The sequence below is a fragment of the Balaenoptera ricei genome, chromosome 15 (assembly GCF_028023285.1).
Source record: "Balaenoptera ricei isolate mBalRic1 chromosome 15, mBalRic1.hap2, whole genome shotgun sequence".
NCBI classification, from domain to species: Eukaryota; Metazoa; Chordata; class Mammalia; order Artiodactyla; family Balaenopteridae; genus Balaenoptera; species Balaenoptera ricei.
In genome coordinates, this window is record NC_082653.1 from 18,200,484 (window position 1) to 18,223,091 (window position 22,608).

Genomic DNA, 22,608 nt, shown 5'->3' on the forward strand with positions numbered 1-22,608 from the left:
AGCAATGGCTTGCTGGTACCTGGATATATGGAGCAGGAAGGAATGTTGCTTACTTTAAAACAAACAAGAGCCCCAGTTCTGAATTCCCGCCATGGGAAGTCTGAGAGTTCAGGTGATGCAAAGCCAAGTGAAAAGGTGAGGGAGGTGAGGGCCAAGAACATGCCTTCCCACGGAGCTTCTGGAAGTGAGAGAGGCAAGCTTGTCATCCTCCCAGGAAGAAAGCGGGGGCGATGTTTCAGAGATGTCTTTTCTTGTCATTGTGCCTGGAAGGCAAATAGCAAGCACTGATATTCCCCCCCCATTTTTATCTTGGCTTGTGAAAACACAGCCTAACGTGCTAGCGAAATACACGGGATGCCCAAGTCTGTGTCTCCCCATTGCAAGGGGTCGTGTTTCTGTCTCAGCCCCGACTGGAACAGTAGAATAAGGAGTTTGGGGTCAAGAGACCTGAGTTCAAGTTCTAGCCTTGCCACTTACTTGCTGGGTTGCCTTAAGCCAGTTTCCTACCTTGTCAAAGTCTCAGTGTTATCATCTATGAAGTTTGTATAACTCAGATGCCAGCCAAGTTCACTCTATCTTTGAAGATTTGAATAAAATAGGCTCTGTTTCCTCTTCCCCTTCCTGTGGGAAATTCCACTGTCCACCCCCAAGATTTCTGGGAATTCCAAGGGGGTCCTGTATTCGTGTCCACTTCCAAGTTCCAGCTCAGGCTTTACTGGAGGCAACATGGGGTTCATATCCCAGCAACGCCCGTGGCTGAAGGTGGAACGTCGCACGTCCCGGTTCTTAAACCCCACCTGTCTCCTCACACCTGGCGGCTGGCAGCACGTCTTCTCCCCTCACCCTGTTGCCCAAACCACTTTCTTCCTTCCTCCCCTATTCTTCCACCCCTCCCCCAAAAGCTGTTCCATTCTTAAGCTGCATAATTCATCTGTCTCTTTATTACCTCCTTCCAAAACCTGCCCTGAGCCTTTGCCTTCCACCCACCCTACTTCCTCTGTAGATATTTTCCTAAACTCCCACCCTTCCTTCCCGGAAACAGACTCGGATGTACCTAAGAGTGACTTTCCACCCACTACATGGAATTGCAGTATCACCTCGTGGGATGATGGATAGGTGAATGGAGAATGGATGGGCAAATGTGCTTTGATTATGGTCCACGTGCCTCTCTCTCTCTCTCCCTGGCTTCACGCCCTCCTCTTCCCCTACAGTCTGTCTTCCTTACCTGGCCACAGTGTTAAAGCCAATGATATGTTTTGGGCTCTTTATGGAAGTCTATTTAAATGAATTTTGTCATCACTGATCTGAATTTTAAAACCAATTCAAGTAACTCTTATATTTTTCTCTTAAAAATACTAATTCACTTCACCTTTAGGTGGCCTGGGATTGATTCCCTCCTATGGATCACAGGGACCTTGATAAGTAGAGTCCTTCATCTCTAGAAGCTATATTACTGGGCTTTTCCATTTTATCAAAGTATTTTTTTAATTAACAAAAGGCGTAACTAAGGTGCACTGAAATTGCTTTAGAATTGTTTATTCCAAAAATAGGCCCATATGCTAGTTTTCATTTAACTCATCAGAGCGTGTTTATTTCAGCGACTAACAAGCTTTCTGATTCCATCAGCAAGAAAATGATGTCTAACAGGGAGGCAGCCTTGGTGTTTGTTAGATTTCATGTGTGAACGTGCATCCCCGAAGGACATCTTTCTGTGGCCCAAGCAGCAGCGGAGATCACTAGGTGGAATAACGCACGGCAGCTGTTGCAGGGCTGTCCACACAGGCTTCATGACTTCCGCTTGGTTTAACTTGTTCTGACAATAAATAGCAAAAGCCCCTCTGCTTTTCCAGGAGAAGCATGGCCGTTTCTAAATCAGCAGCAGCAGCTGCAGTGGCTTCCCTCCCCGGCCCCCCAGGTGTGGTCATCAGCCCGGCCGTGTGCATCTGCAGTGGCGAGGCCCTCCCTATGGGCAGGAAACACCACCCCTCCTAGACGGACGGGTAAGAAAGGGAGGAGAAGCACAGCACTAGGATATAAGGTAGGAAAAGGCTGGGCTATAGGCTAAAGGATTGGAATCTATCATGGAGACAACTACTGCAAAAGTTTCCCATCTAAGGAAGAAAGTAACAATGTTACATTGAGTGTATGTGTGGCCCCAGGTCAGCTGGGTCCTTGTGGTTTTAGACCGCCAAGTGGACTTCCTTGAACCCCCTATTTCCAGGGCCTTAAGAAACCATAAACTCCTCTCCCCAAGATTTCTATAACCTTTTGTTTCTCTTTTTTAATTTATTTTAAATTTTTAAATTTTTAATATAATTTTTAAAGGTTACTTTCCATTTACAGTTATTATAAAATATTGGCTAGATTCCCTGTGTTGTACAGTACATCCTGGAGCCTATCTTACACCCAATAGTTTGTACCTGCCACTCCCCCACCCTTTGATTACCCCTCCCCCTCCACTGGTAACCAGTAGTTTGTTCTCTATATATGTCTGCTTCTTTTTTGTTATATTCACTAGTTTATTGTGTTTTTTAGATTCCATATGTAAGTGATATCATACAATATTTGTCTTGTCTGACTTATTTCATTTAGTACAATGCCCTCCAAGTCCAGCCATGTTGCTCCAAAGGCAAAATTTCATTCTTTTTCATAACTGAGTAGTATTCCATTGTGTATATATACAACATTTTCTTTATCCATTCATCTGTTGATGGTCACCTAGGTTGCTTTCATATCTTGACAATTGTAAATAATGCTGCTATGAACATTGGGGTGCAAGTATCTTTTTGAATTAGTGCTTTGGGGTTTTTTTTGGATATATACTCAGGAGTAGAATTGCTGGGTCATATGGTAGTTCTATTTTTAATTTTTTGAGAAACCTCCATACTGTTTTCCACAGTGGCAGCACCAATTTACATTCCCACCAACAGTGTACAAGGGTTCCCTTTTCTCCACATCCTTGCCAATATTTATTATTTGTGTTCTTTTTGATGATGGCCATTCTGACAGGTATGAGGTGATATCTCCTTGTGGTTTTGATTTGCATTTCCCTGATGATTAGCTATGTTGAGAATCTTTTCATATGCTTATTGGGCATCTGCATTTCCTCTTTGGAAAAATGTCTATTCAGCAGAATTTTTCAATCAGCAGAATTAAAAAATTTGAGTTGTATGAGCTGTTTATATATGTTGGATATTAATCCCTTATTAGTCATATCATTTGCAATGATATTCTCCCATTCAGTAGGTTGTCTTTTCATTTTGTCGGTGGTTTCCTTTGTTGTGCAAAAGCTTTTAAGTTTAATTAGGTCCCATTTATTTATTTTTGCTTTTATTTCCTTTACTTTAGGAGATGGATCCAAAAAAATATTGCTGTGACTTATATCAAAGAGTGTTCTGCCTATGTTTTCCTCCAGGAGTTTTATAGTACCTGGTCTTACATTTAGATCTTCAATCCATTTTGAGTTTATTTTTGTGTATGGTGTTAGAGAATGCTCTAATTTCATTCTTTTACATGTGCTGTTCAGTTTTCCCAGCACTACTTATTGAAGAGACTGTCTTTTCTGCATTGTATATTCTTGCCTCCTTTGTTGTAGATTAATTGACCATAAGTGCATGGGTTTATTTCTGGGCTTTCTATCCTGTTCCATTGATCTATGGTTCTGTTTTTATGCCAGTACCATACTGTTTTGATTACTGTAGCACTGTAGTAGAGTCTGAAGTCAGGGAGCATGATTCCTCCAGCTCCATTCTTCTTTCTCAAGATTGTTTTGGCTCTTCAGGGTCTTTTATGTTTCCATACAAATTTTTAAATTATTTGTTCTAGTTCTGTGAAAAATGCCATTGGTATTTTGCTAGAGAGTGCATTGAGTCTGTAGATTGCCTTGGATATTATGGTCATTTTAACAATATTTATTCCTCCAATCCAAGAACACAGTATATCTTTCCATCTCTTTGTGTCATCTTCAGTTTGTTTCATCAGTGTCTTATAGTTTTTGGAGTACAGGTCTTTTGCCTCCTTAGGTAGGTTTATTCCTAGTTATTTTATTCTTTTTGATGCAATGGTACATGGGATTGTTTTCTTAATTTCTCTTTCTGATAATTTGTTGTTAGTTTATAGAAATGCAACAGATTTCTGTATATTAATTTTGTATCCTGCAACTTTACTGAATTCATTGATGAGCTCTAGTTGTTTTCTGGTGGCGTCTTTAGGATTTTCTATGTATAGTATCATGCCATCTGCAAACAGTGACAGTTTTACTTCTTCCTTTCCAATTTTGATTCCTTTTATTTCCTTTTCTTCTCTGATTGCTGTGGCTAGGACTTCCAAAACTATGCTGAATAAGAGTGGCAAGAGTGGACATCCTTGTTTTGTTCCTGATCTTAAAGGAAATGCTTTCAGCTTTTCACCATTGAGTGTGATGTTAGCTGTGGGTTTGCCACATATGGCCTTTATTATGTTGAGGTATGTTCCCTCTCTGCCCACTTTTTATCATAGTATCGTAGAGAGTTTTTATCATAAATGGATGTTGAATTTTATCAGAAGCTTTTCTGCATGTATTGAGGTCATCATACAGTTTTTCTTCTTCAATTTGTTAGTGTGGTGTATCACATTGATTCGCAGATATTAAAAATCCTTCCATTCCTGGGATAAATCCCATTTGATCATGGTGTATGATCCTTTTAATGTATTATTGGATTCGGTTTGCTAGTATTTTGTTGAGGATTTTTGCATCTAGGTTCATCAGTGATATTGGCCTGTAGTGTGTGTGTGTGTGTGTGTGTGTGTGTGTGTGTGTGTGATATCTTTGTCTGGTTTTGGTATCAGGAGGGTGCTGGCCTCATAGAATGAATTTGGGAATGTTCCTTCCTCTGCAGTTTTTTGGAATAGTTTCAGAAGTATAGGTGTTAACTCTTCTCTAAATGTTTGGTAAAAAATTCACCTGTGAAGCCATCTGGTCCTAGACTTTTGTTTGTTGGGAGTTTTTTAACTACTGATTCAATTTCATTACTGGTAATTGGTCTGTTCATATTTTCTTGTTCTTAGTTCGATCTTGGGAGATTGTATCTTTCTAATAATTTGGCCATTTCTTCTAAGTTGTCCATTTTATCGGCATGTAGTTCATAGTAGTCGTTTACAATCATTTGTATTTCTGTGGTGTCAGTTGTAACTTCTTTTTCATTTCTGATTTTATTGATTTGGGCCCTCTCCCTTTTCTACTTGATGAATCTGGCTAAAGGTTTGTCAATTTTGTTTCTTTTCAAAGAACCAGCTTTTAATTTCATTGATCTTTTCTATTTTTTTTTAGTCTCTATTTCTGCTCTGATCCTTCTTTCTTTCCTTCTACTAACTTTGGGGGTTTTCTTGTTCTTCTTTCCCTAGTTGCTTTAGATGTAAGGTTAGGTTGTTTGAGATGTTTCTTGTTTCCTGTGGTAAGTTTGTATCACTATAAACCTCCCTCTTAACATTGCTTTTGCTACATCCCATAGGTTTTGGATCGTCATGTTTTCGTTTTCATTGTCTCTAGGTATTTTTTGATTTCCTCTTTGATTTGTGCAGTGATCCATTGGTTGTTTAGTAGCATACTGGTTAGCCTCCACATGTTTTTTTTTGCAGGTTTTTTCTTGTAGTTGATTTCTAGTTTCATAGTGTTGTGGTCGGAAAAGATGCTTGATATGATTTCAACTTTCTGAAATTTACCAAGGTTTGTTTTGTGGCCTAGCATGTGATCTATCCAGAAGAATGTTCCATGTGCACTTGAAAAGAATGTGTATTCCGCTGCTTTTGGATGGAATGCTCTTTATATATCAGTTAAGTTCATTTGGTCTAATGTGTCATTTAAGGCCTGTGTTTCCTTACTGATTTTCTGTCTGGATCATCTGTCCATTGATATAAGTAGGATGTTAAAGTCCCCTACAATTATTGTGTTACTGTCGATTTCTCCTTTCATGTCTGTTAATATTTGTCTTATATATTTAGGTGCCCCTATGTTGGATGCATATATATTTACAATTGTTGTATCTTCTTCTTGGATTGATCCCTTGATCATTATGTAGTGCCCTTCTTTGTATCTTGTAACAGTCTTTATTTTAAAGTCTACTTTGTCTGATGTAAGTATTGCTACTCTGACTTTCTTTTGATTTCCATTTGCATGGAATACCTTTTTCCATCTCCTCACTTTTAGTCTGTATGTGTCTCTAGAGCTGAAGTGAGTCTCTTGTAGGAAGCATATATACAGGTCTTGTTTTTGTATCCATTTAGCCACTCTGTGTCTTTTGGTTGGAGCATTTAGTCCATTTACATTTAAGGTAATTGTTGATATGTATGTTCTTATTGCTGTTTTGTTAATTGTTTTGGATTTGGTTTTTTCCCCTTTCTTCTTTTGTTCTCTTGTGATTTGATGACTATCTTCAGTGTTATGTTTGGATTTTCTTTTTTGTGTGTATATCTATCTATTATAGATTTTTGGTTTACAGTTACCATGACGTTTTTGTATAGCAGTCTTTATATATAGATGTGATTATTTTAAGTTGATGACCTCTTAATTTCAAATGCATTTTTAAAACCCTACATTTGTACTCTCCTCCCCTCATGATTACTGTTTTTGATATCATATTTTATCTAATTGTTTTGTGTATCCCTTAACTGCTTATTGTGGATATAGATGATTTTACTACTTTTATCTTTTAACCTCCCTACTAGCTTTGTGTGTGGGTGATTTCCTACCTCTGCTGTATGTTTGCCTTCACTGGTGAGCTTTTTCATTTTGTAATTTCCTTGTTTCTAGTTGTGGCCTTTTCTTTTTTGCCTAGAGATCATTTAACATTTGTTGCAAAGCTGGTTTGATGGTGCTGAACTCTTTTAGCTTTTGCTTATCTGTAAAGCTTTGGATTTCTCTATCAAATCTGAATGGGAGCCTTGCTGGGTAAAGTATTCTTGGTTGTAGATTTTCCCCTTTCATCACTTTAAATATATCATGCCCCTTTCATCACTTTAAATATATCATGCCTTCTGGCCTGCAGAGTTTCTGCTGAAAAATCAGCTGATAGCCTTATGGGAGTGCCCTTGTATGTTATTTCTTGCTTTTCCCTTGCTGCTTTTAATATTCTCTATCTTTTTGTCACTTTAATTACAATGTGTCTTGGTGTGTTCCTCTTTGGGTTAATCCTGTATGGGACTTTCTGCACTTCCTGGACTTGGGTGATTGTTTCCTTTCCGTGGTTAGGGAAGTTTTTAGCTATTATGTCTTCAAATATTTTCTCAGGTCCTTTCTCTTCTCCTTCTGAGACCCCTATAATGTGAATATTAGTGCTCTACATATTGTCCCAGAGGTCTCTTAAACTGTCCTCATTTCTTTTCATTATTTCTTCTGTTCAGTGGCAGTGATTTCCATTACTCTGTCTTCCAGCTCACTGATCCGTTCCTCCATATCATTTAGTCTACTATTGATTCCTTCTAGTGTATTTTTCATTTCATTTTTTGTATTCTTCATCTCTGTTCAGTTGTTCTTTATCTCTTCTCTTTGTTTAAAACTTCTAACTTCTCCCTCTGTACATCCATTCTTCTTCTGAGGCGTTCTTTGATCATCTTTATGATCATTACTCTGAACTGTTTCTCGGGTATATTGCCTATCTCCACTTCACTTAATTCTTCTTATGGGGTTTTATCTTGTTTCTTCGTCTGGAACATGTTCCTCTGCCACCCCATTTTGTCTAAGTTGCTATTTGTATTTTTATATATGTGGTAGGTTAGTTACGTTTCTCAACCTTGCGTAAGTGGCCTTCTGTAGATGTCGTCCTTTGCATCCCAGCAGTGCACTCCCCTCTCATCACCCAAGGTATATGCTCTTGGGGTGCCCCCTAAGAGGGCTGCATGGGTCCTTCTGTTGTGGTGGCCTATGTGGGCAGTCTGGTAGGCTTGGTCGGCCCCTGGCCCAGTTGGTTGCCAAGCTCTGCCTTGTACAGATGCTGCTGGCTGCTAGTTAGTGTGGCCTGGTCACAGGGCACTGGCTGCAGAACCCTAGGGGTGTCCCAGGGCTAGTGCTGGCTCACTGGTGGCCGGAGTCAGGGTCCCGAAGACTCCTGGGCTGTTGCCGATCCCCTGGCAGGTAAAGCCAGGTTCAGGGGTTGGTGCCAGGCAAGCAGAGCCAGTTCCTGGAGTCTGGCTGCAGGGCCCAGGGATCCCTGAGCTCATTTCAGGTTGGAGGGGGGCAATTCCTGACACAGTTGGGTATGGGGTCTAGGGTATCTCAAAGCTTGCGTTGGCCTGCTAGTGGACAGGGCCCAGCTGGTCCCAGGGTAGGTTCTTGCCTATTGTGGGTGGGCTGGGTCTGCAGGCTGTGGGATCATAGTTTTCTTGCATCTGGTGTTTGCCCCCTGGTGGGTGAGGCTGGTCTAGAGGCTAATGTGGGCTTCCTGAAGGGAAGGGCCTATGCCTGCCCACGGGGAGGTGGAGTTGGGTCTTGGTCCTCTGGTGGGCAGGGCCATGTCTAGGGGCTTTTCTAGAGGGTTCAGGAAGTCTTCTGCTGCTGGGTGGGGCTGTGTCCTTGCCCAGTTAGTTACTTAGCCTGAGGCACCCCAGCACTCGCACCTATAGGCTTGTGGGTGGGGCTGATGAGCCAGGATGGCAGCCACCGGCAGCAGTGTTCACACAGTAGAATGTTCCCCAATATGACTGCCACCAGTGTCTATGTCCCCAGGGTGAGCCACAGCCATGCCCACCTCTCCGGGAGGCTCTCCAAGACCAGCAGGTAGCTCTGGCCCAGGCTCCTATCAAATTACTGCTTTTGCCCTGGGTCCCAGTGAGTGTGAGATTTTGTGTGCACCCTTTAAGAGTGAAGTCTCTATTTCCCCCAGTCCTGTGGGGCTCCTGAAATCAAGCCCCACTGGCCTTCAAAGCCAAATGCTCTGGGGGATCATCTTCCCAGTACCAGACCCCCAGGCTGGGGAGCCCAACGTGGGGCTCAGAACTCTCACTCCTGTGAGAGAACCTCTGTAATGTAATTCTCTAGTTTGTGGGTCGCCCACCCAGGGGTATGGGATTTGACTATGTTGTGAGTTTGCCCCTCCTACCTGTCTCTTTGTGGTTCCTTCTTTATGTCTTTAGTTGCAGAAGATCTTCTGGTGGTAGGTTCCAGTCTTTTTCACCAGTGGTTGTTCTGCAGATGATAGTTGTGATTTTGGTGTGCTCATGAGAGGAGGTGAGCTCAGGGTCTTTCTACTCCACCATCTTGGCGGCTCTCCTATAAACTGTCGATGCTTACGTGCTCATGGTCTGGCCCTTCAGTTCACATAGAAGTGGAGCTGAGACCACGTAAGTCACCAAGGGAGCAAAGCTCAGTTCCTCGCCGGCTTCCACAAGAAACCCCCATGCACAGTGAGCATTGTCTGTGTTTGTTATTATAAATTTGCTTAATATTTAGGAGTTTAGGAGAGGGGGGCTCACAGGACACACTGATTCACCTTCAGCCCTTTCACTGGTTCTCTTATGCTCCTACTTTTCCTCTTCCATCTCCTGGGTCCATCTCCTGGGTCCATCTCCTGGGTCCCTCTCCTGGGTCCATCTCCTAGGTCCATCTCCCGGGTCCCTCTCCTGGGTCCCTCTCAAGAACAACCCATAGGCCTCTCTCCTCCGACCTGCAGAACAGTGTCCCCACATCACAGGTGGCACCTGTCCCCACTGCTCTATCAGGCTGGCTGACCAGGAATTTTCACAAGGGCAGTCCTTTGGGTATTATTATCCTAAAGAGAAATTTTCATACGGGCTGCTAAGTAGAGGGAAAAAGACCCTTCACTTTATCTACCTTGTTTTGAGTGACCCTCTCCCACACTGCCAAATAATTATAGCTTACATTTATGGAGTACTTACTTACTAGCTACAGACTCCTGTGCTAAGTAGACACATTCAGATTCACAGCCACTCATCACTTAACCCAGAGAAGCTAACAGATTTGGCCAAGTCACTCAGCTAGGGGGTGACAGGGCTGGGATTTGAGCCCAGAGCACTTCAAGCAGGAGCCCCATTACCTTTTGCTAAGCTGCATACATGGGCCAAAGTGGTGGTACCCACTGAGGCACAACCCCAGCACTTGGACACCAGGACAGTCTTGAGCTAAACCTTAGAGGACATTTCTTATTGACGAGAATCATTTCCGAGCCCCAAAGGGTCACCAGGAACAGAGCATTGGCTTCCCCCATTCTCTCTCCCATTTCCCATGGCTAGATTATGTGCAGCGTCCTGGCCTGGGGGCAGACCCTGATGATCCTTGGCAGCTCAAACACCACATCTGCCCACACATCACCTGGCTGAATGTCACCCATGCCATTGCTGATGTGGTCTCACAGATTAGGGAACTCAAGTGAAAGGCTGGCTCTGATGTAGGATTAGAAGGACCCTGCAACCTTTCCCAGCCCTCTGGACATCATGATGGAGAGTGACCTGGAAAATCAAATGCAGAGAAGTGTCCCAAAATAAAGGAGTCTTGTTTGAGGCAGAGTAGAACCTATTAGCTTGAGAAATTGGTCTGGAAATCTTATTAAAAGAGACAAATCGTTCCACATTCTCTCCAGACTGAAAATATTGGGGATAATAGACTTTCCTTGATGCCTTGGACCCATGTACCTCATGTCAGGATCAGAGCCAACCTCTGGCAAGGCACGATTCAATGCAGGTAATAAAGGCAATTATTTTTTTTAAATTGGCAGTTCTGATTAATTCTGGTTTCTCTGGCCAGTCACAGACTTATCTGTACCAGTCCCTCATTACTGTGAAGGTTGCAGGTCAGAAGAGCCAATGGCAAAGAGAAATGAAGTTCAAGTTGTGGATTTGTCATTACTGCACAGCTCAGCAGATGACTGTCCAGCTGCAGAGACCTCTGTGACCAGCACTCCCCACCTACACACACACACACACACACACACACACACACACACACACACACACACCCCTTTCTCAGTATTCTCAATTAACCCCCGATGGAGACGCCAGGAAAGCAAGGCACCATTGCATTATGAAACTTAATCTTGCTTACCTTTGCTATTTAAGAGGGGTGATAAGAGGAAGAATTCTTCAAATTTATATGTTAGCTATTATCATTATTGTTGTTATTTTTGTTGAGCACTGAGAGGTTCAAGAATGATATGAATCGCTGGAATGTCGTGGATGCTGGCACTCTGCTAAGGGCTTTCTTCCCATGTGTTCTCTCTTTATCCTTAGAACAGCCCTATAGGACAAGAGTTGGCCAACCTTCTCTGCAGAAAGAACCAGATAGGAAATACTTTAGGTTTTGTAGGCTGTGCGGTCTCTGTCACAACTACTCAAACCTGCCGTTATAGCTTGAAGGCAACCACAGAAAGTATGTAAATGGCTAATATAGCTAGATTTCAATAAAGCTTTATTTACAGAATCAGACGGCTGGCCAGGTTTGGCCAGTGGGCCATAATGTGAACAAATGTTATCCCTAAGCTGGAGTTTAGGTTCCACAGCTAGGAAGGTGGGAGATGTGTGCTTTTGTTTCCTACGGTCTCCCTCCTCCCTGCTCCTCCATTCTGCCTCTAGTTCTGGAGGAAGGATAGAATCAAAAAACTTTTAGCATGTGACTACCCAGGGTGAGTTGGCTGTTCTCTCAATGAAAGGGAAAGCGATCACTTTCATGAAAATCCTGCATCCGTGGTGGTTATGAGGAGGCCACCGGATTGCCGTGGGTAGCCTCTGTCCGTCTAGTTCCTTGTCTGCAAGCTCAGCATAGGCTGTGGCAGACCCCACTGAGATGCCAGGATCTCAGAAGCTTTGGTGGGTCTTTGAGTCTCAGCTACATCTTCCGGGCAACCCCCAGGTGAAAAGGCTTTCTAACACGTGGCCTCTTGGTCCATGCTGGGGTGGTCCCAGCGAGCCTGCAGCCTCAATCTTAGCTCTCCTCCTTGCCCCTGGACAGTGTCCATCTCCACGCCCCTTGGGAACCAGGAGTTGAGGAAGCATGCTTTGCCTCACTCTGAGCCACAGCCTGTGCCACCTACCTTAATATTCTTTCCCCAACTATAGTCATCTAGTGACTCAACAGATACGGGGCATAAAGTATCTGTGTCTCACTCTTGATGACGCTATAAACTAAAGGGACAATTTATGATCTTAGGCCAGGCTTAGTCTCTGCACCATTGAGAACTGGGGCCAGATTCCTCTCAGGGGAGCCGTCACATGCATTGTAGGATATTTAACAGCATCCTGGCCTCTACTCACTAGACGCCCATAGCAACCCCCAGGTGTGATCATCAAAAATGTCTCTAGAATTGCCACATGTCCCCTGGGTGACAGAGCAACCTCTGCTGAGAAGCACTGTCTTAGGTTGAGAAGCAACCACTGCCTTTTGCTCTCAGCTGTAGGTTCTAATTTCTAATTCCAAAAAAATAGGAAAGGTAATAGGCAAGACCTCTCAATACCATGTTACATTATCTTTTGGTGCAAGGTAAGCATAATTAGCCCCATTTTACACAGGAGAAACTGAGGCCTGGATGGCACAGCTAGTAAGCAGCAGAGACTGGATTTGGACCCAAGCCTGTCTGATGCCAAAACCTATGTATTTTTTAAAACTACTCGTGATCTGATGATGAAATAAACACCGTGAAGGTTTTCCTAGAATGGGGAAAAGTTGCTATGATTTGTGTTGAACTAAAGATTGTAGTTGCCCTTCCTCAGAGTGTTCTATCTAACCCTTACAGCAGCACAAGGTAGACAGTATTTTCCCCATTTTACAGATGGGGAAAACTGAGGCCCAGCAAGCCTACCAAATGGTTTGAAATCAGCACAGCAAAGATGTTTAAGCCCAGTGTTTCTGTGCTCAGAGCTCTGACTTTTCAACAACCAGAAAAATGGGTAGCTGTTCCCCAACAGGAAAGCTGAGCCTAATTTCCTACATAATACTCTACCTTTCTAGCCAATGTGTCCTGCAGGCAGTAAGAAAGGCTTCATGATCAATGAAACCAATGCCCCCGGCCCCTGACCTTGGCCTTTTTCTGTGACCCCTTTCCTTACCTCAGCTCTGTATGCAGTACTGGCCTGAGAAGACCTCGGGGTGCTACGGGCCCATCCAGGTGGAATTCGTCTCCGCAGACATCGATGAGGACATCATCCACAGAATATTCCGCATCTGTAACATGGCTCGGGTAAGTGTACGGCCACCGCTGCTTCCCGGACTCCTCCTTCCCAAAACAGATGGAAGCTGCCAGGAGAGGACCCCGCAGGCCAGCCAGGAGTCTGTGCTGTCCTCTCCTGTTCATCTCGTCCTTGGGGAAGTGATGCCTTTGCCAATTCTGGCTCCAGACCCAGCAATGGCCCCCACACACAGAGACACACAGGGGGACATCCAGCCTGCCATCTGCCTGTTTCCTGACACACTTGCTGCCATGTAGACACAAATTCTCAGAATGTAGTGCTTCCCTGCTGTGTCGCGCTGTTTTGGCATGAGTTGATGCAGCCTTTGATTGGATCCAGTAAGCTTTGGGCTAGATGGTGGGAACACCAAGATGGAAAATAATAAGTTGCTTCCATGAGGAATTTCACTGCTGGGTGGAGGAGTATTGGGTGGAACAGATGAGTCATCTATGAAATGATGGCTAACTAAAGTGACCTTGGTCTTTACTGGGGGCTCGTGGTGAACAGGATTCAGTCCCTGCCCTCAGAATTCGCTATCTAATGGGAAAGCGAAACGTGTTTTGGCTCATGAACTGCAGAAAGAGAGAAGAATCCTGCCCAGTATTCAGGGAAGGCTTTCCTAGAGAAAGGGGCATTTGAATTGGGTTTTGAGGACTGAGTAGAAGTTTTTCAGGTAGAGGAGGGATGCAGAGCCGTCATGGCAGGAGAATCAGCGTGCACAGAGGTGTAGAGGTGGGTATGGGGATAGTGTGTGACTCTCCCCATGAGGACATTATAGCGTAGACCCCATTTATTCCATCTTCCACTGCAGTGCTGCAGCCTCCAGGGTATCTGGAGGGCCTGCATCCATAAGCATCCCCAGCAGAACAGCCCTAATAGCCTCTCTGTTCTCAGCCACAGGATGGGTATCGTATAGTCCAGCACCTCCAGTACATTGGCTGGCCTGCCTACCGGGACACGCCCCCCTCCAAGCGCTCTCTGCTCAAAGTGGTCCGACGGCTGGAGAAGTGGCAGGAGCAGTACGATGGGAGGGAGGGACGCACTGTGGTCCACTGCCTGTGAGTATGATGGAGGGGTCTCCAGGGCAACAGGGTGGTGGGTAATGGGACATCCTTGAGGATGCCACTGGCCACAAATACCAGTCCTAGGCATGCCTGGCCATACCACATCCTTACAGGCCAATAGGAGGGTAGTCAAGGCATTACAGTCCTTTAATGGACTGGGATTGCAGCCATAACGCTATGTGTGGAACAGCTGATTCACAGTCATTCACTTTGCTTCTTAGAACTTAAAGTGATTTGGCGAGAAGTGATGGAGAGGGCCTCACTCTTTAAAAAGGAAGTTGAATCAAAGTCTTCCCTTTTTCAGAATAATATTTCTGGAGCTGGTGGAGGCATTAATAACATCTTACCCTGGAATTGAGTTCAGTCATTTCAAAACCGGCTTATTGTGCCCCCTCTTTCATGTGATGCACACATGTCAGGAAAATCGGAGAGCTTAAGGCAGGGGTGGACAGGGGGCCCTTCCTACTCTTTCCCATGCGATTGTTTTTTAGCCTGCTTTTTTTGCAGGAGTACCTTTTATTCGTGTCTCCCCTTGCCGAGGTGACCAGCAGTTTGAGCTGTAGGAAAGCACAGGGGTGTCCTTCTGTCAACAGAGACCTTGGCATCCTTGGAGGGCGGAGACACCAAAACAGACACTGAAATGCAGGCACTGGCCAGTGAATGGAGGGCAGCTGTCTGTACTTGAAACATCTGGTCGTTGGGTGTCCTGTGGATAAAACATCTGGGAGGTAGACTCAGTGACTTAGTTTCCATCCAGATGTTCTCTAGACACAGACCATTACATGACATCATTAGTTGCTCTTGGCAATACGCCTAGGAGTTCCAAATCTGGCAGATTCCTAAAGAGATTTTCTGTAAAGAGTTGGAGGGGTGTTTCCATGAAGATGACTTACGGAGCATCAGAAAGAAAGTGTGACAGAGGGATGACCCTGCCAGGAGCCCTCTTTCTCTATTTTCCAGGTCAGTAGGGTCTTGCTTAAACCAGGGTGTATAAATAGAGATGCGTCTTTTCGGGATTCAGCCTCTGAGACCCATCCCAGCCCCACCCAAAACCTAGGCTGGCTGACCCCAGCTAACAGAGATGTCTCTGGTATTGCTGTCCTTAGCGGATGGGAAGAACTAGGAGTAAAAACACATGCAACCTTCCACTGTCTTCACTGGATGTGTAGGTGGACCCAGAGCATCCATTTGGACAAGGATGCAGGCACCACACGTACAAAGACACTCTGTCTGTCCTGGGGGTGTGGGTCAGTGTGCCGTGGGTGACAGTCACATGCTGCTAGAACCAAGGAAACATCAAGCTAAGTGAGCTTTCAAAGGTTATCCCCTTCATTATGCAAATGAAGAACCTGAGGCTCAGACACAGGAAGTGACTTGCCCAAGGTCAAAGCAGGTTCACGGCACAGATGGGACTCCAACCGGAGCTCATGGCTCAGGCAAAGACTTTCACCACTGCCTTCCCTTGCATTTGCCGGCGCAGCCACCCTCCACTACTGCCGGCATGGCCTTAGGCTCGGCAGGTGCCTGACGGGTACCCAGGAAGCTTGCTCACCTTTTTGCTCTGTGTTTGTGTAGAAATGGGGGAGGGCGCAGTGGAACCTTCTGTGCCGTCTGCAGCGTGTGTGAGATGATCCAGCAGCAAAACATCATCGACGTGTTCCACATCGTGAAAACGTTACGTAACAACAAGTCCAACATGGTGGAGACCCTGGTGAGTGTCCCGAGAACTGTTCTCCAGTAGCCAGGGGCTGACCGTAGTTCCCTTGACCTGAAGAAAATAGCCTCAAAGAGTAAAATCACTCAACAGCCGGATGCTTCTTGAGCACCTGCAGTCGCTGCCCTTTGCACACACAGTTACCTGCTTCCTCCCTCCAGCCTCACCAACTTCTCTTCTGCAGAGAGTCCAGATAATTCGTCTTGGCACACGCTACGTTGTTTTACTTTCTTTCCATGCCGTGGGAAAGTATCACTAATTCTGGCTTAGGGGAAGGGATTCTGGATTAGTAGAATGTGAATTATGTTTTTGACTCAGTCCAATCCTATTCTAATTAATTTATGCTCATTTTTATCATATAAAGCATTGGGCTAGGACACTGTGAAGCAAGGGAGAGGAAGAGACAGGGGGCAGAGCTCCAGACGTTAAGAAAGACCTGGTGCAGAGATGGAGACATACCGTACACAGGGAACTTTAATGAGTCTTTAAGTCTGTGCTAAGTGTGGTCTTACCCAAAGTGAGGGCCTAAGTCTGGTCCACAGACCAGCAGCAGCAGTAGTGTCACACGGGAGCCTGGTAGAAATGTAGACTCTTGAGCACCACTCCAGATCTACTGAATCTGAATCTGCGTGGACAATTTTGAATTGACTGTTAGTATAGACATAGATAATGTTTCCTCCAAAATTTGTCTCTCTAAACTAAATGCATTTTCCCTTTCCTTTTCATCTCTCTCTCTCGTCTTGTCTTCTCCCTCTCTGCGTCTCATCCTCTCAGGAACAGTATAAATTTGTATACGAGGTGGCACTGGAATATTTAAGCTCCTTTTAACCCAATGGCATGGAGAACCTGCCAGAGGCTGCTGCAGCCAAGCCCCCTTTTCTGTGAATGGCAGCGACTGGGCCCAGGGGCTAAGCGGTGGCACCCTGCCCAACTCCAAGGAGAAGACTGCTGATCCTGTGGTCCACGGTGGGCTCTGTACCTTCGGAGGGGTCTCCAGTTGCTGTGGGCAACACCGCCCTGAAAGGCCCAGGCTTCTTTTCCAGCCTCAGGCACGGCCCCATACAGAAGTGCACCTGTATAGCAAGGCCCGGATTTTTCAGTGCCCAGACCTCTTGCTTTTGCTCTTTTCAAGTTTGTGAATCTCGAGGCAAGCTGACTGTGTGGGTACAGGGGAGTGACAGGCCTGGCAGCACTTCCTCTGCCCTGCGTCCCCTGGGCAGTGGGGGGATGTGTGCTTTCCTCCTCCACGTGGTCGTGAATATGACCGGGCTCTTGGCGGGGGTCACTGCTCTGCTGCCGTCTCCTTCAGGGACCTCTGGATCACTGGGACTTCAGGATGCTCCCGAGACCACAGCAGAGGCCCCCAGCCTCCCAACTAACCTGCATGGGGCTTGGCCCACCACCATTGTGTACCCCTCCCCCAGCCCAGGCCTTGACCTTCTGTCGTTCGCTGGCCAGTCCGCTGTGTCCGCGGCACTCCTGGATGAAGGTTTTCTTTGCTTTTTTGTGATCAGTGGGATGGGGCAGAACTGCAGGGAACTTTGCCGCTCCTCCTTGTCTCTGTGAAAAAGGACTACCTCCCTGGGGCACGGCTCTGGCTGACCCGGCGTGTCTTGGGCGGTGGCTCCTTTGGGAGGGATGAACAAGTTAAGAATTGATGATTTTCCAAAGTGTATGTGAAAAGAAACTTTCTTTTGGAGGGTGTAAAATCTTTCTTAGTCTCTTATATCAAAAAAAAGGTGGGGAGGGAAGTTTGGTTGTGTAGCTATAAGACAAATCTCTGGAGCCTGTTATCTCTCCTGGCAATGTCCTTAAAAGGTCCCAGCCAGGGACAGCACAGCCACTGAGCGAGGGAGAGATAGTCTGAAGGGCTAGTCTGAGGACACTCCATTTTGGTTGCCTTTGGGGCGGATAGATAGAGTACCAGCGTAACCTCGGATCTCCAAATTTGAACACCTTCCTAGAGAAACTCAGCTGCCATCTCAGAAAATGTCATCGTGGACCCAGCTATACTTCGGTTTAAAATAGGACAAGGGGATCAGACCTGGGGAATCTAGACTCTTGCCCAAAGTATGGGTCAGTCAATGACAGGGGGGCCAGCACTGGCTAAGTATCTATTATATGCCAGGCTTGGCAAGTTCTCAGAACCCACCCCCGCCCTCCCTGAGCGAGCTATTCACCTGTTATCGTCCTTATTTTACAACCGAAGACACTGAGGCATCTTCCTCAGTCATGATATTCTGGTTTCCAAAAGGCAGATAATAGTGATGAGACTTATTTGTAATGTTTTCTTCATCCTTTCTCAGCCAAGCAATTATTATATGGAGGGAAAATAAGGCCAGAAATTTCTGAGCAGAGAACTCCACAAATGGGAATTTAATTCTTTCTTTCCGATGCCAATTTTTCTGGGAAGCTCAGAATTTCAGATACATTTTAGCAACCCATTCCCGGCTCCCCAGGAAAGCTAGTCCCATCTCATTCCTTAGCCGGTGAAAACAATTCCCTGTGCCCTCAGGCTGTGAGGTCTGCCAGCCAGGGACACTCTACCTTGGTCTCTAGCTGGTGCTTTGGTACAGTACCTGGCAGCCCCCGGGTGGCCTGGGATCCAGGAAGCTTCATCTTGAAGGCTGGTCTAGCCCCAGATGGGGCGCTGGTCTTCATCTTGAAGGCCGGTCTAGCTCCGTGAGGAGCACAGAATTCAATAAGGCACAGTGTTCTCCCTAAAGAGCTTACTGTATCCCGGGAAAAACTGAACCACAGCGCAGCTTACAAGTGTTATACGAGCCTCACAGCGAGAGAGATTCAGCGTAGAGCTTTCCAGAGGAGGTGACATCCATTCCACTGGGTAGAAAAAGGAAGAAAAGGAAACTCAGGCCAAGGGATCAGCGTGTGCAAAGACAAAGAGGTGTGCAAAATCCTTGGGGGGGCGGTGGCTGAGATGGCAGGAGGTCAGCCCAACTGGAGCAGAACATGGCAGGAGGTAAGCCAGGGTCAGGGGGCAAATGCTCCACCAACAGGGCAGACTTGGCCCCCGTGGGCAAGAAGGAGCCAGCGGAGCTGTGAGCGATGGGCTCAGCCCAGAGCTAGAGGAGGCTCCCTGTGGGGCCAGTGGGGCTGCCTCTTCCCTTTCATCAGACACTGTGAAAATGGTCCCTTAAGCGTATACTTTTTAATATCACATCTATTTGTCTGTCTGCTCATTATTTTGTTGCTGGATCAGGACACGCAGCTTCTGTGAGAAACTCAGGGTCTCTGCTCTGCCACAAAGCAGGGTGACCAAGCCAGACCCCTGGGCCCATGAGGACGGGACATGGAAGGAGCCCACAGAAGCTGTTCCCGTTGGCATGGGCTCTGGAACTGTCTGGAAGTCCAGGGACACCAGACTCGATCAAGGAAGGGCTGTCACTTTGGAGGTTCAAAAGGAAGCATCTCAAAGCAAAGGAAGGCAGGGGAGCCCCACCACGAACTTGCTCTTCCCCTTTCATGGTCCCTTTCCCTGGTCCCCAGGCCCTGGCCCCCTGCTGGCCTCCCCTGGCTCTAGTCTCGGCCTTCAAGGAGCCTGTGACATAGCAGATCAGCCAGCTATATGCTCCTCTCTCAGATCTGGGTTCATCCGTACAGAATGGGGGCTGGGAGAGGGGTGTGCTGTCTAACACAAATAAACCCTAGGATTTACTCTGCTCAGGAGGGGGCAGAATAGCTGGCAGATGAAAATGACAGTGGCTTCTATCATTTCAGATGGTAGGAATTTAGAATGCGACTCTGGGGAGAAGGAATTTAGAATGAAAACTCGGGCCATGCTGGGTAACCCAACAAGGGCCAGTGATGGTTCCCCCAGCTCAGCACCCCCGGCCCCCGTCATTTCCTCACAACCCGGCCACCCTCCAAAGGATGCAGGGCGGTGAACAGTCTTCGGCCAGTTTACCCTGGAAGACACACCGAGGCTCGCGGATGGGGATGCTTTCCCCAAGATCCCACGTGGCAAGAATGTGGCAGGATGTGGATGAGACGGGGGGCGCTGGTGCCCGGGAATTTGGACTTGATCCCTTCCCCAGCAAAGCTCCTGGGCAAACAGCAAACCTCCCCTCCCTCGGGGTATCCTCCCACTCCTCTACACTTACAGGGCAGGCTCACCGTTCACGACGCAGAGGGAAGTGGAACTCACGCTCTCCGGGTCTCCACGACAGGGGCCAGCCTCCTGTCTCCGGGCTGCCCGAGAGAGTCCCCTCACTTAGCGGAAAGCCTCATGGCTCTCACCTCCTAGGTGTGGACCCTGTTTGGAGAAGATGCAAGGAATTAACGGGAAGCCAGGTACTGTCCCCACCTGACTGCATGTCTGGCCTAGACATCTTCGGGATGTATCCTGGCTGCACTCTAACACGTCGTCCTCCCCTTTCTGGTACGAAGGTCCTGGGGCCAGGGGGCTCTGAGCCTCTAGATGGCTACAGCATGCCTCCCTTTGTGGGAGCAGAAGGGATCAGCTTGCTTTTACTCTGTCTCTTTGGATGTAGCCCGGGCAGTGGCCCGCCTGCCAGATGTCAGCCTTCCCGTGCAACCAGCAGACCCTGTGCTGGAGACTCTAAATGTGAGCTCACCGAATTCTTCCAGCATTCCTAAGAAGGGCTTCTAATTGTCCCCATTTTATAGATGAGGAGACTGAGTTTCAGAGGGGTGAAATCGTTTGCCCACAGTCCCACCACAACTAGTAAAGGAGGGAGCCAGGATTTAAACTGGTTCTTCTGACTTCAAAGACAATATTTTCCCATGTCTCAGATTTTCCCATGGGGGGCTACCCGTAACAGCAAAGACTAGAGTGAAACAGGCCCAGTGGACCTTGTAAAGCCCAAAGCAGACAACGGTAAGCTTAAAATTCCTTCAGTTTCATGTCTAGCAATTCACATAATATTTGCATTCTTCTCTAATTTAGCCTGATTTGTTTTCATAGGAGTGCATAAATATTTTTTTAACCACGTGTGCCCTGGTCCCTCATGTGGCTTTGATCCCTTCAACTCAACTATGATGGACCCTAGGGAATTACAGCCCAGTCTAAGAGGCACAATGCCTGGCCATGCCACTTCCTCCTGAGGCCAATTCTAGACTCAAGTCCAGCTCACCTTCCCCTTAGCAGATCCTGTGGTATGGGGGTACCCTGACCTCACTGTTCATGGGTTGATCTCAACTCAAGTCTCCTTCAGTTGGATACTGGAAAAAAGCCATTGAAATCTACTAGAATTACAAGGACATGCCCATCTGGAGTGGCGACGGCTGAGCACGTAAAACCCTAAAGGGAAAGGAGATGATGAACACAGCCTTACTCAGCAGGTTCCTGAATGCTGGGGCCTCTAAGAGGCGGTGCCCTTTGTCTAGGTAGAGTCACATGGTTGCTAATGTGGCCCGATCTGAGGACACACTTCACATGAGGGGCTGGGGCCTGGAAGCCTCATCACTTTACTTCAACCCCACATACTCACTGGGTTCTTACAACATGCAGGGCCCTGGAGGGGGTGCCATCAGGAAGCTCAGTTTACTATGGCACAGTCCATCCCTTGGTGAGACATGGGGTTGTGATAGGAAGGACTCAGGCTTTGGTTCTAATCCAGCCCAGCCATTTCTTGGCTGTAGAATGTTGGGCCAACCAACCAATTAGTGGGAAAAGATGTAGAAAGAGGAGCCTCAGCCAGGTAGAAGGGGTGGGTAGATTTGGAGAGCTTTGGGTAGGAAAACAGGAAGGCAAAGCCTAGAAGTTAGGACCCGATAGGACTACTCAGAACCAAGGTTGCCTATGGCCTACTGGGCAAAGTGGTCACTTCTGTGACACAGTAGGATGGGGGATGGAGAGGGACTGGCCAGAACCACTTGGAACAAAGGTGTTGCTTTAGGATGTGTCTCAGTGTCTTGGAGAAAAGATGATAATTTTCCCTCTGAGCCATCATGTTTATTCATCATTGGTGCCCCGTTGGTAAGCTAGCTCCTGGTGTGTATCCTCACCAGGATCTCCATTTCCTCAGTTCTGGTGTGAATCCCTGTTGTGTGCATAGCGGTGTTCAGTCTAGCAAGGGTGCTGCAGATAAGTGAGGCCCAGGGAGGGGCAAACAGTTGCTCACCATGTCGTCTTTGCAGGAGTAACTGCCCAGCCCAGATCCAGTGACACTGAAGGAGAGGGCAGCTCCCCTGTACCTCACAGGGGATGAAGAAAACCCCCTTCACTTAGCCTGCATCTGGCCTCTCCTGGGCTGGACAGAGAGGCCATCAGCACCAAGCTGAGTCAGGAGTAATGCCATGGAAAACACGGGTGAGCCTGTGGGTAAGATGACCACGATGCTAATTCTAAACCACAAGGCCAACACACTGTGCTGGGCCAGGATCCCTGGGGACAGGTGGTCAACCCAAGCTGCAGGGCAGAAGATGAGACGTGAATCACACGGTGGTCGTTGCATCTCCAAGCCCTGACTTTCCTTCCCCGTCATCTAACTAGTCTGAGCTCCTTCTCAGCCCATGATGCCAGCTCCAAATCACAGCCAAATAAAACAGGGAAATAAGTAATGTGAATCCAGCATAGAGGGAACCAGCTGAGACTCAGCCTTGTTCCTATATCCCCATGCAAGGATTCCGTGTTGGAGGTTTTCAACAGAGACATGCCTAGCAGTGATAAAATGCAAGGCCTTGGCTTCCATCCATCCAGGA

The 22,608-nt window shown here is 46.7% G+C and overlaps 1 protein-coding gene and 1 long non-coding RNA gene across 18 annotated transcripts in view; one reads left to right on the forward strand and one right to left on the reverse strand.

The window, feature by feature from the left end:
- Positions 1–17,597, forward strand: part of PTPRT (protein tyrosine phosphatase receptor type T) — a 1,095,010-nt gene extending 1,077,413 nt beyond the window's left edge. For all 8 annotated transcript variants that reach the window (XM_059896616.1, XM_059896620.1, XM_059896617.1 and 5 more), the window contains 4 exons: positions 13,032–13,157; positions 14,041–14,204; positions 15,786–15,921; positions 16,699–17,597. In XM_059896616.1, coding sequence (XP_059752599.1) covers positions 13,032–13,157; positions 14,041–14,204; positions 15,786–15,921; positions 16,699–16,752 — 480 coding nt within the window. In that variant the 3' untranslated portion in view covers positions 16,753–17,597. The remainder of the gene's footprint in view (positions 1–13,031; positions 13,158–14,040; positions 14,205–15,785; positions 15,922–16,698) is intronic.
- The window catches only part of LOC132348764 (uncharacterized), a 271,302-nt gene that overhangs the window by 17,872 nt on the left and 230,822 nt on the right, over positions 1–22,608 (reverse strand). For 2 of the 10 annotated variants that reach the window (XR_009497547.1, XR_009497544.1), the window contains 7 exons: positions 20,059–20,197; positions 18,504–18,765; positions 15,763–17,551; positions 14,724–14,916; positions 13,027–13,141; positions 11,030–11,249; positions 1,556–10,437 (listed from right to left, as the gene is read on the reverse strand). This is a non-coding gene — a long non-coding RNA (uncharacterized LOC132348764). Of the gene's footprint in view, positions 1–1,555; positions 10,438–11,029; positions 11,250–13,026; positions 13,142–14,723; positions 14,917–15,762; positions 17,552–18,503; positions 18,766–20,045; positions 20,198–22,608 lie in introns of those variants that run through there. The other 8 variants (XR_009497546.1, XR_009497552.1, XR_009497549.1 and 5 more) reach the window with 8 other exon arrangements.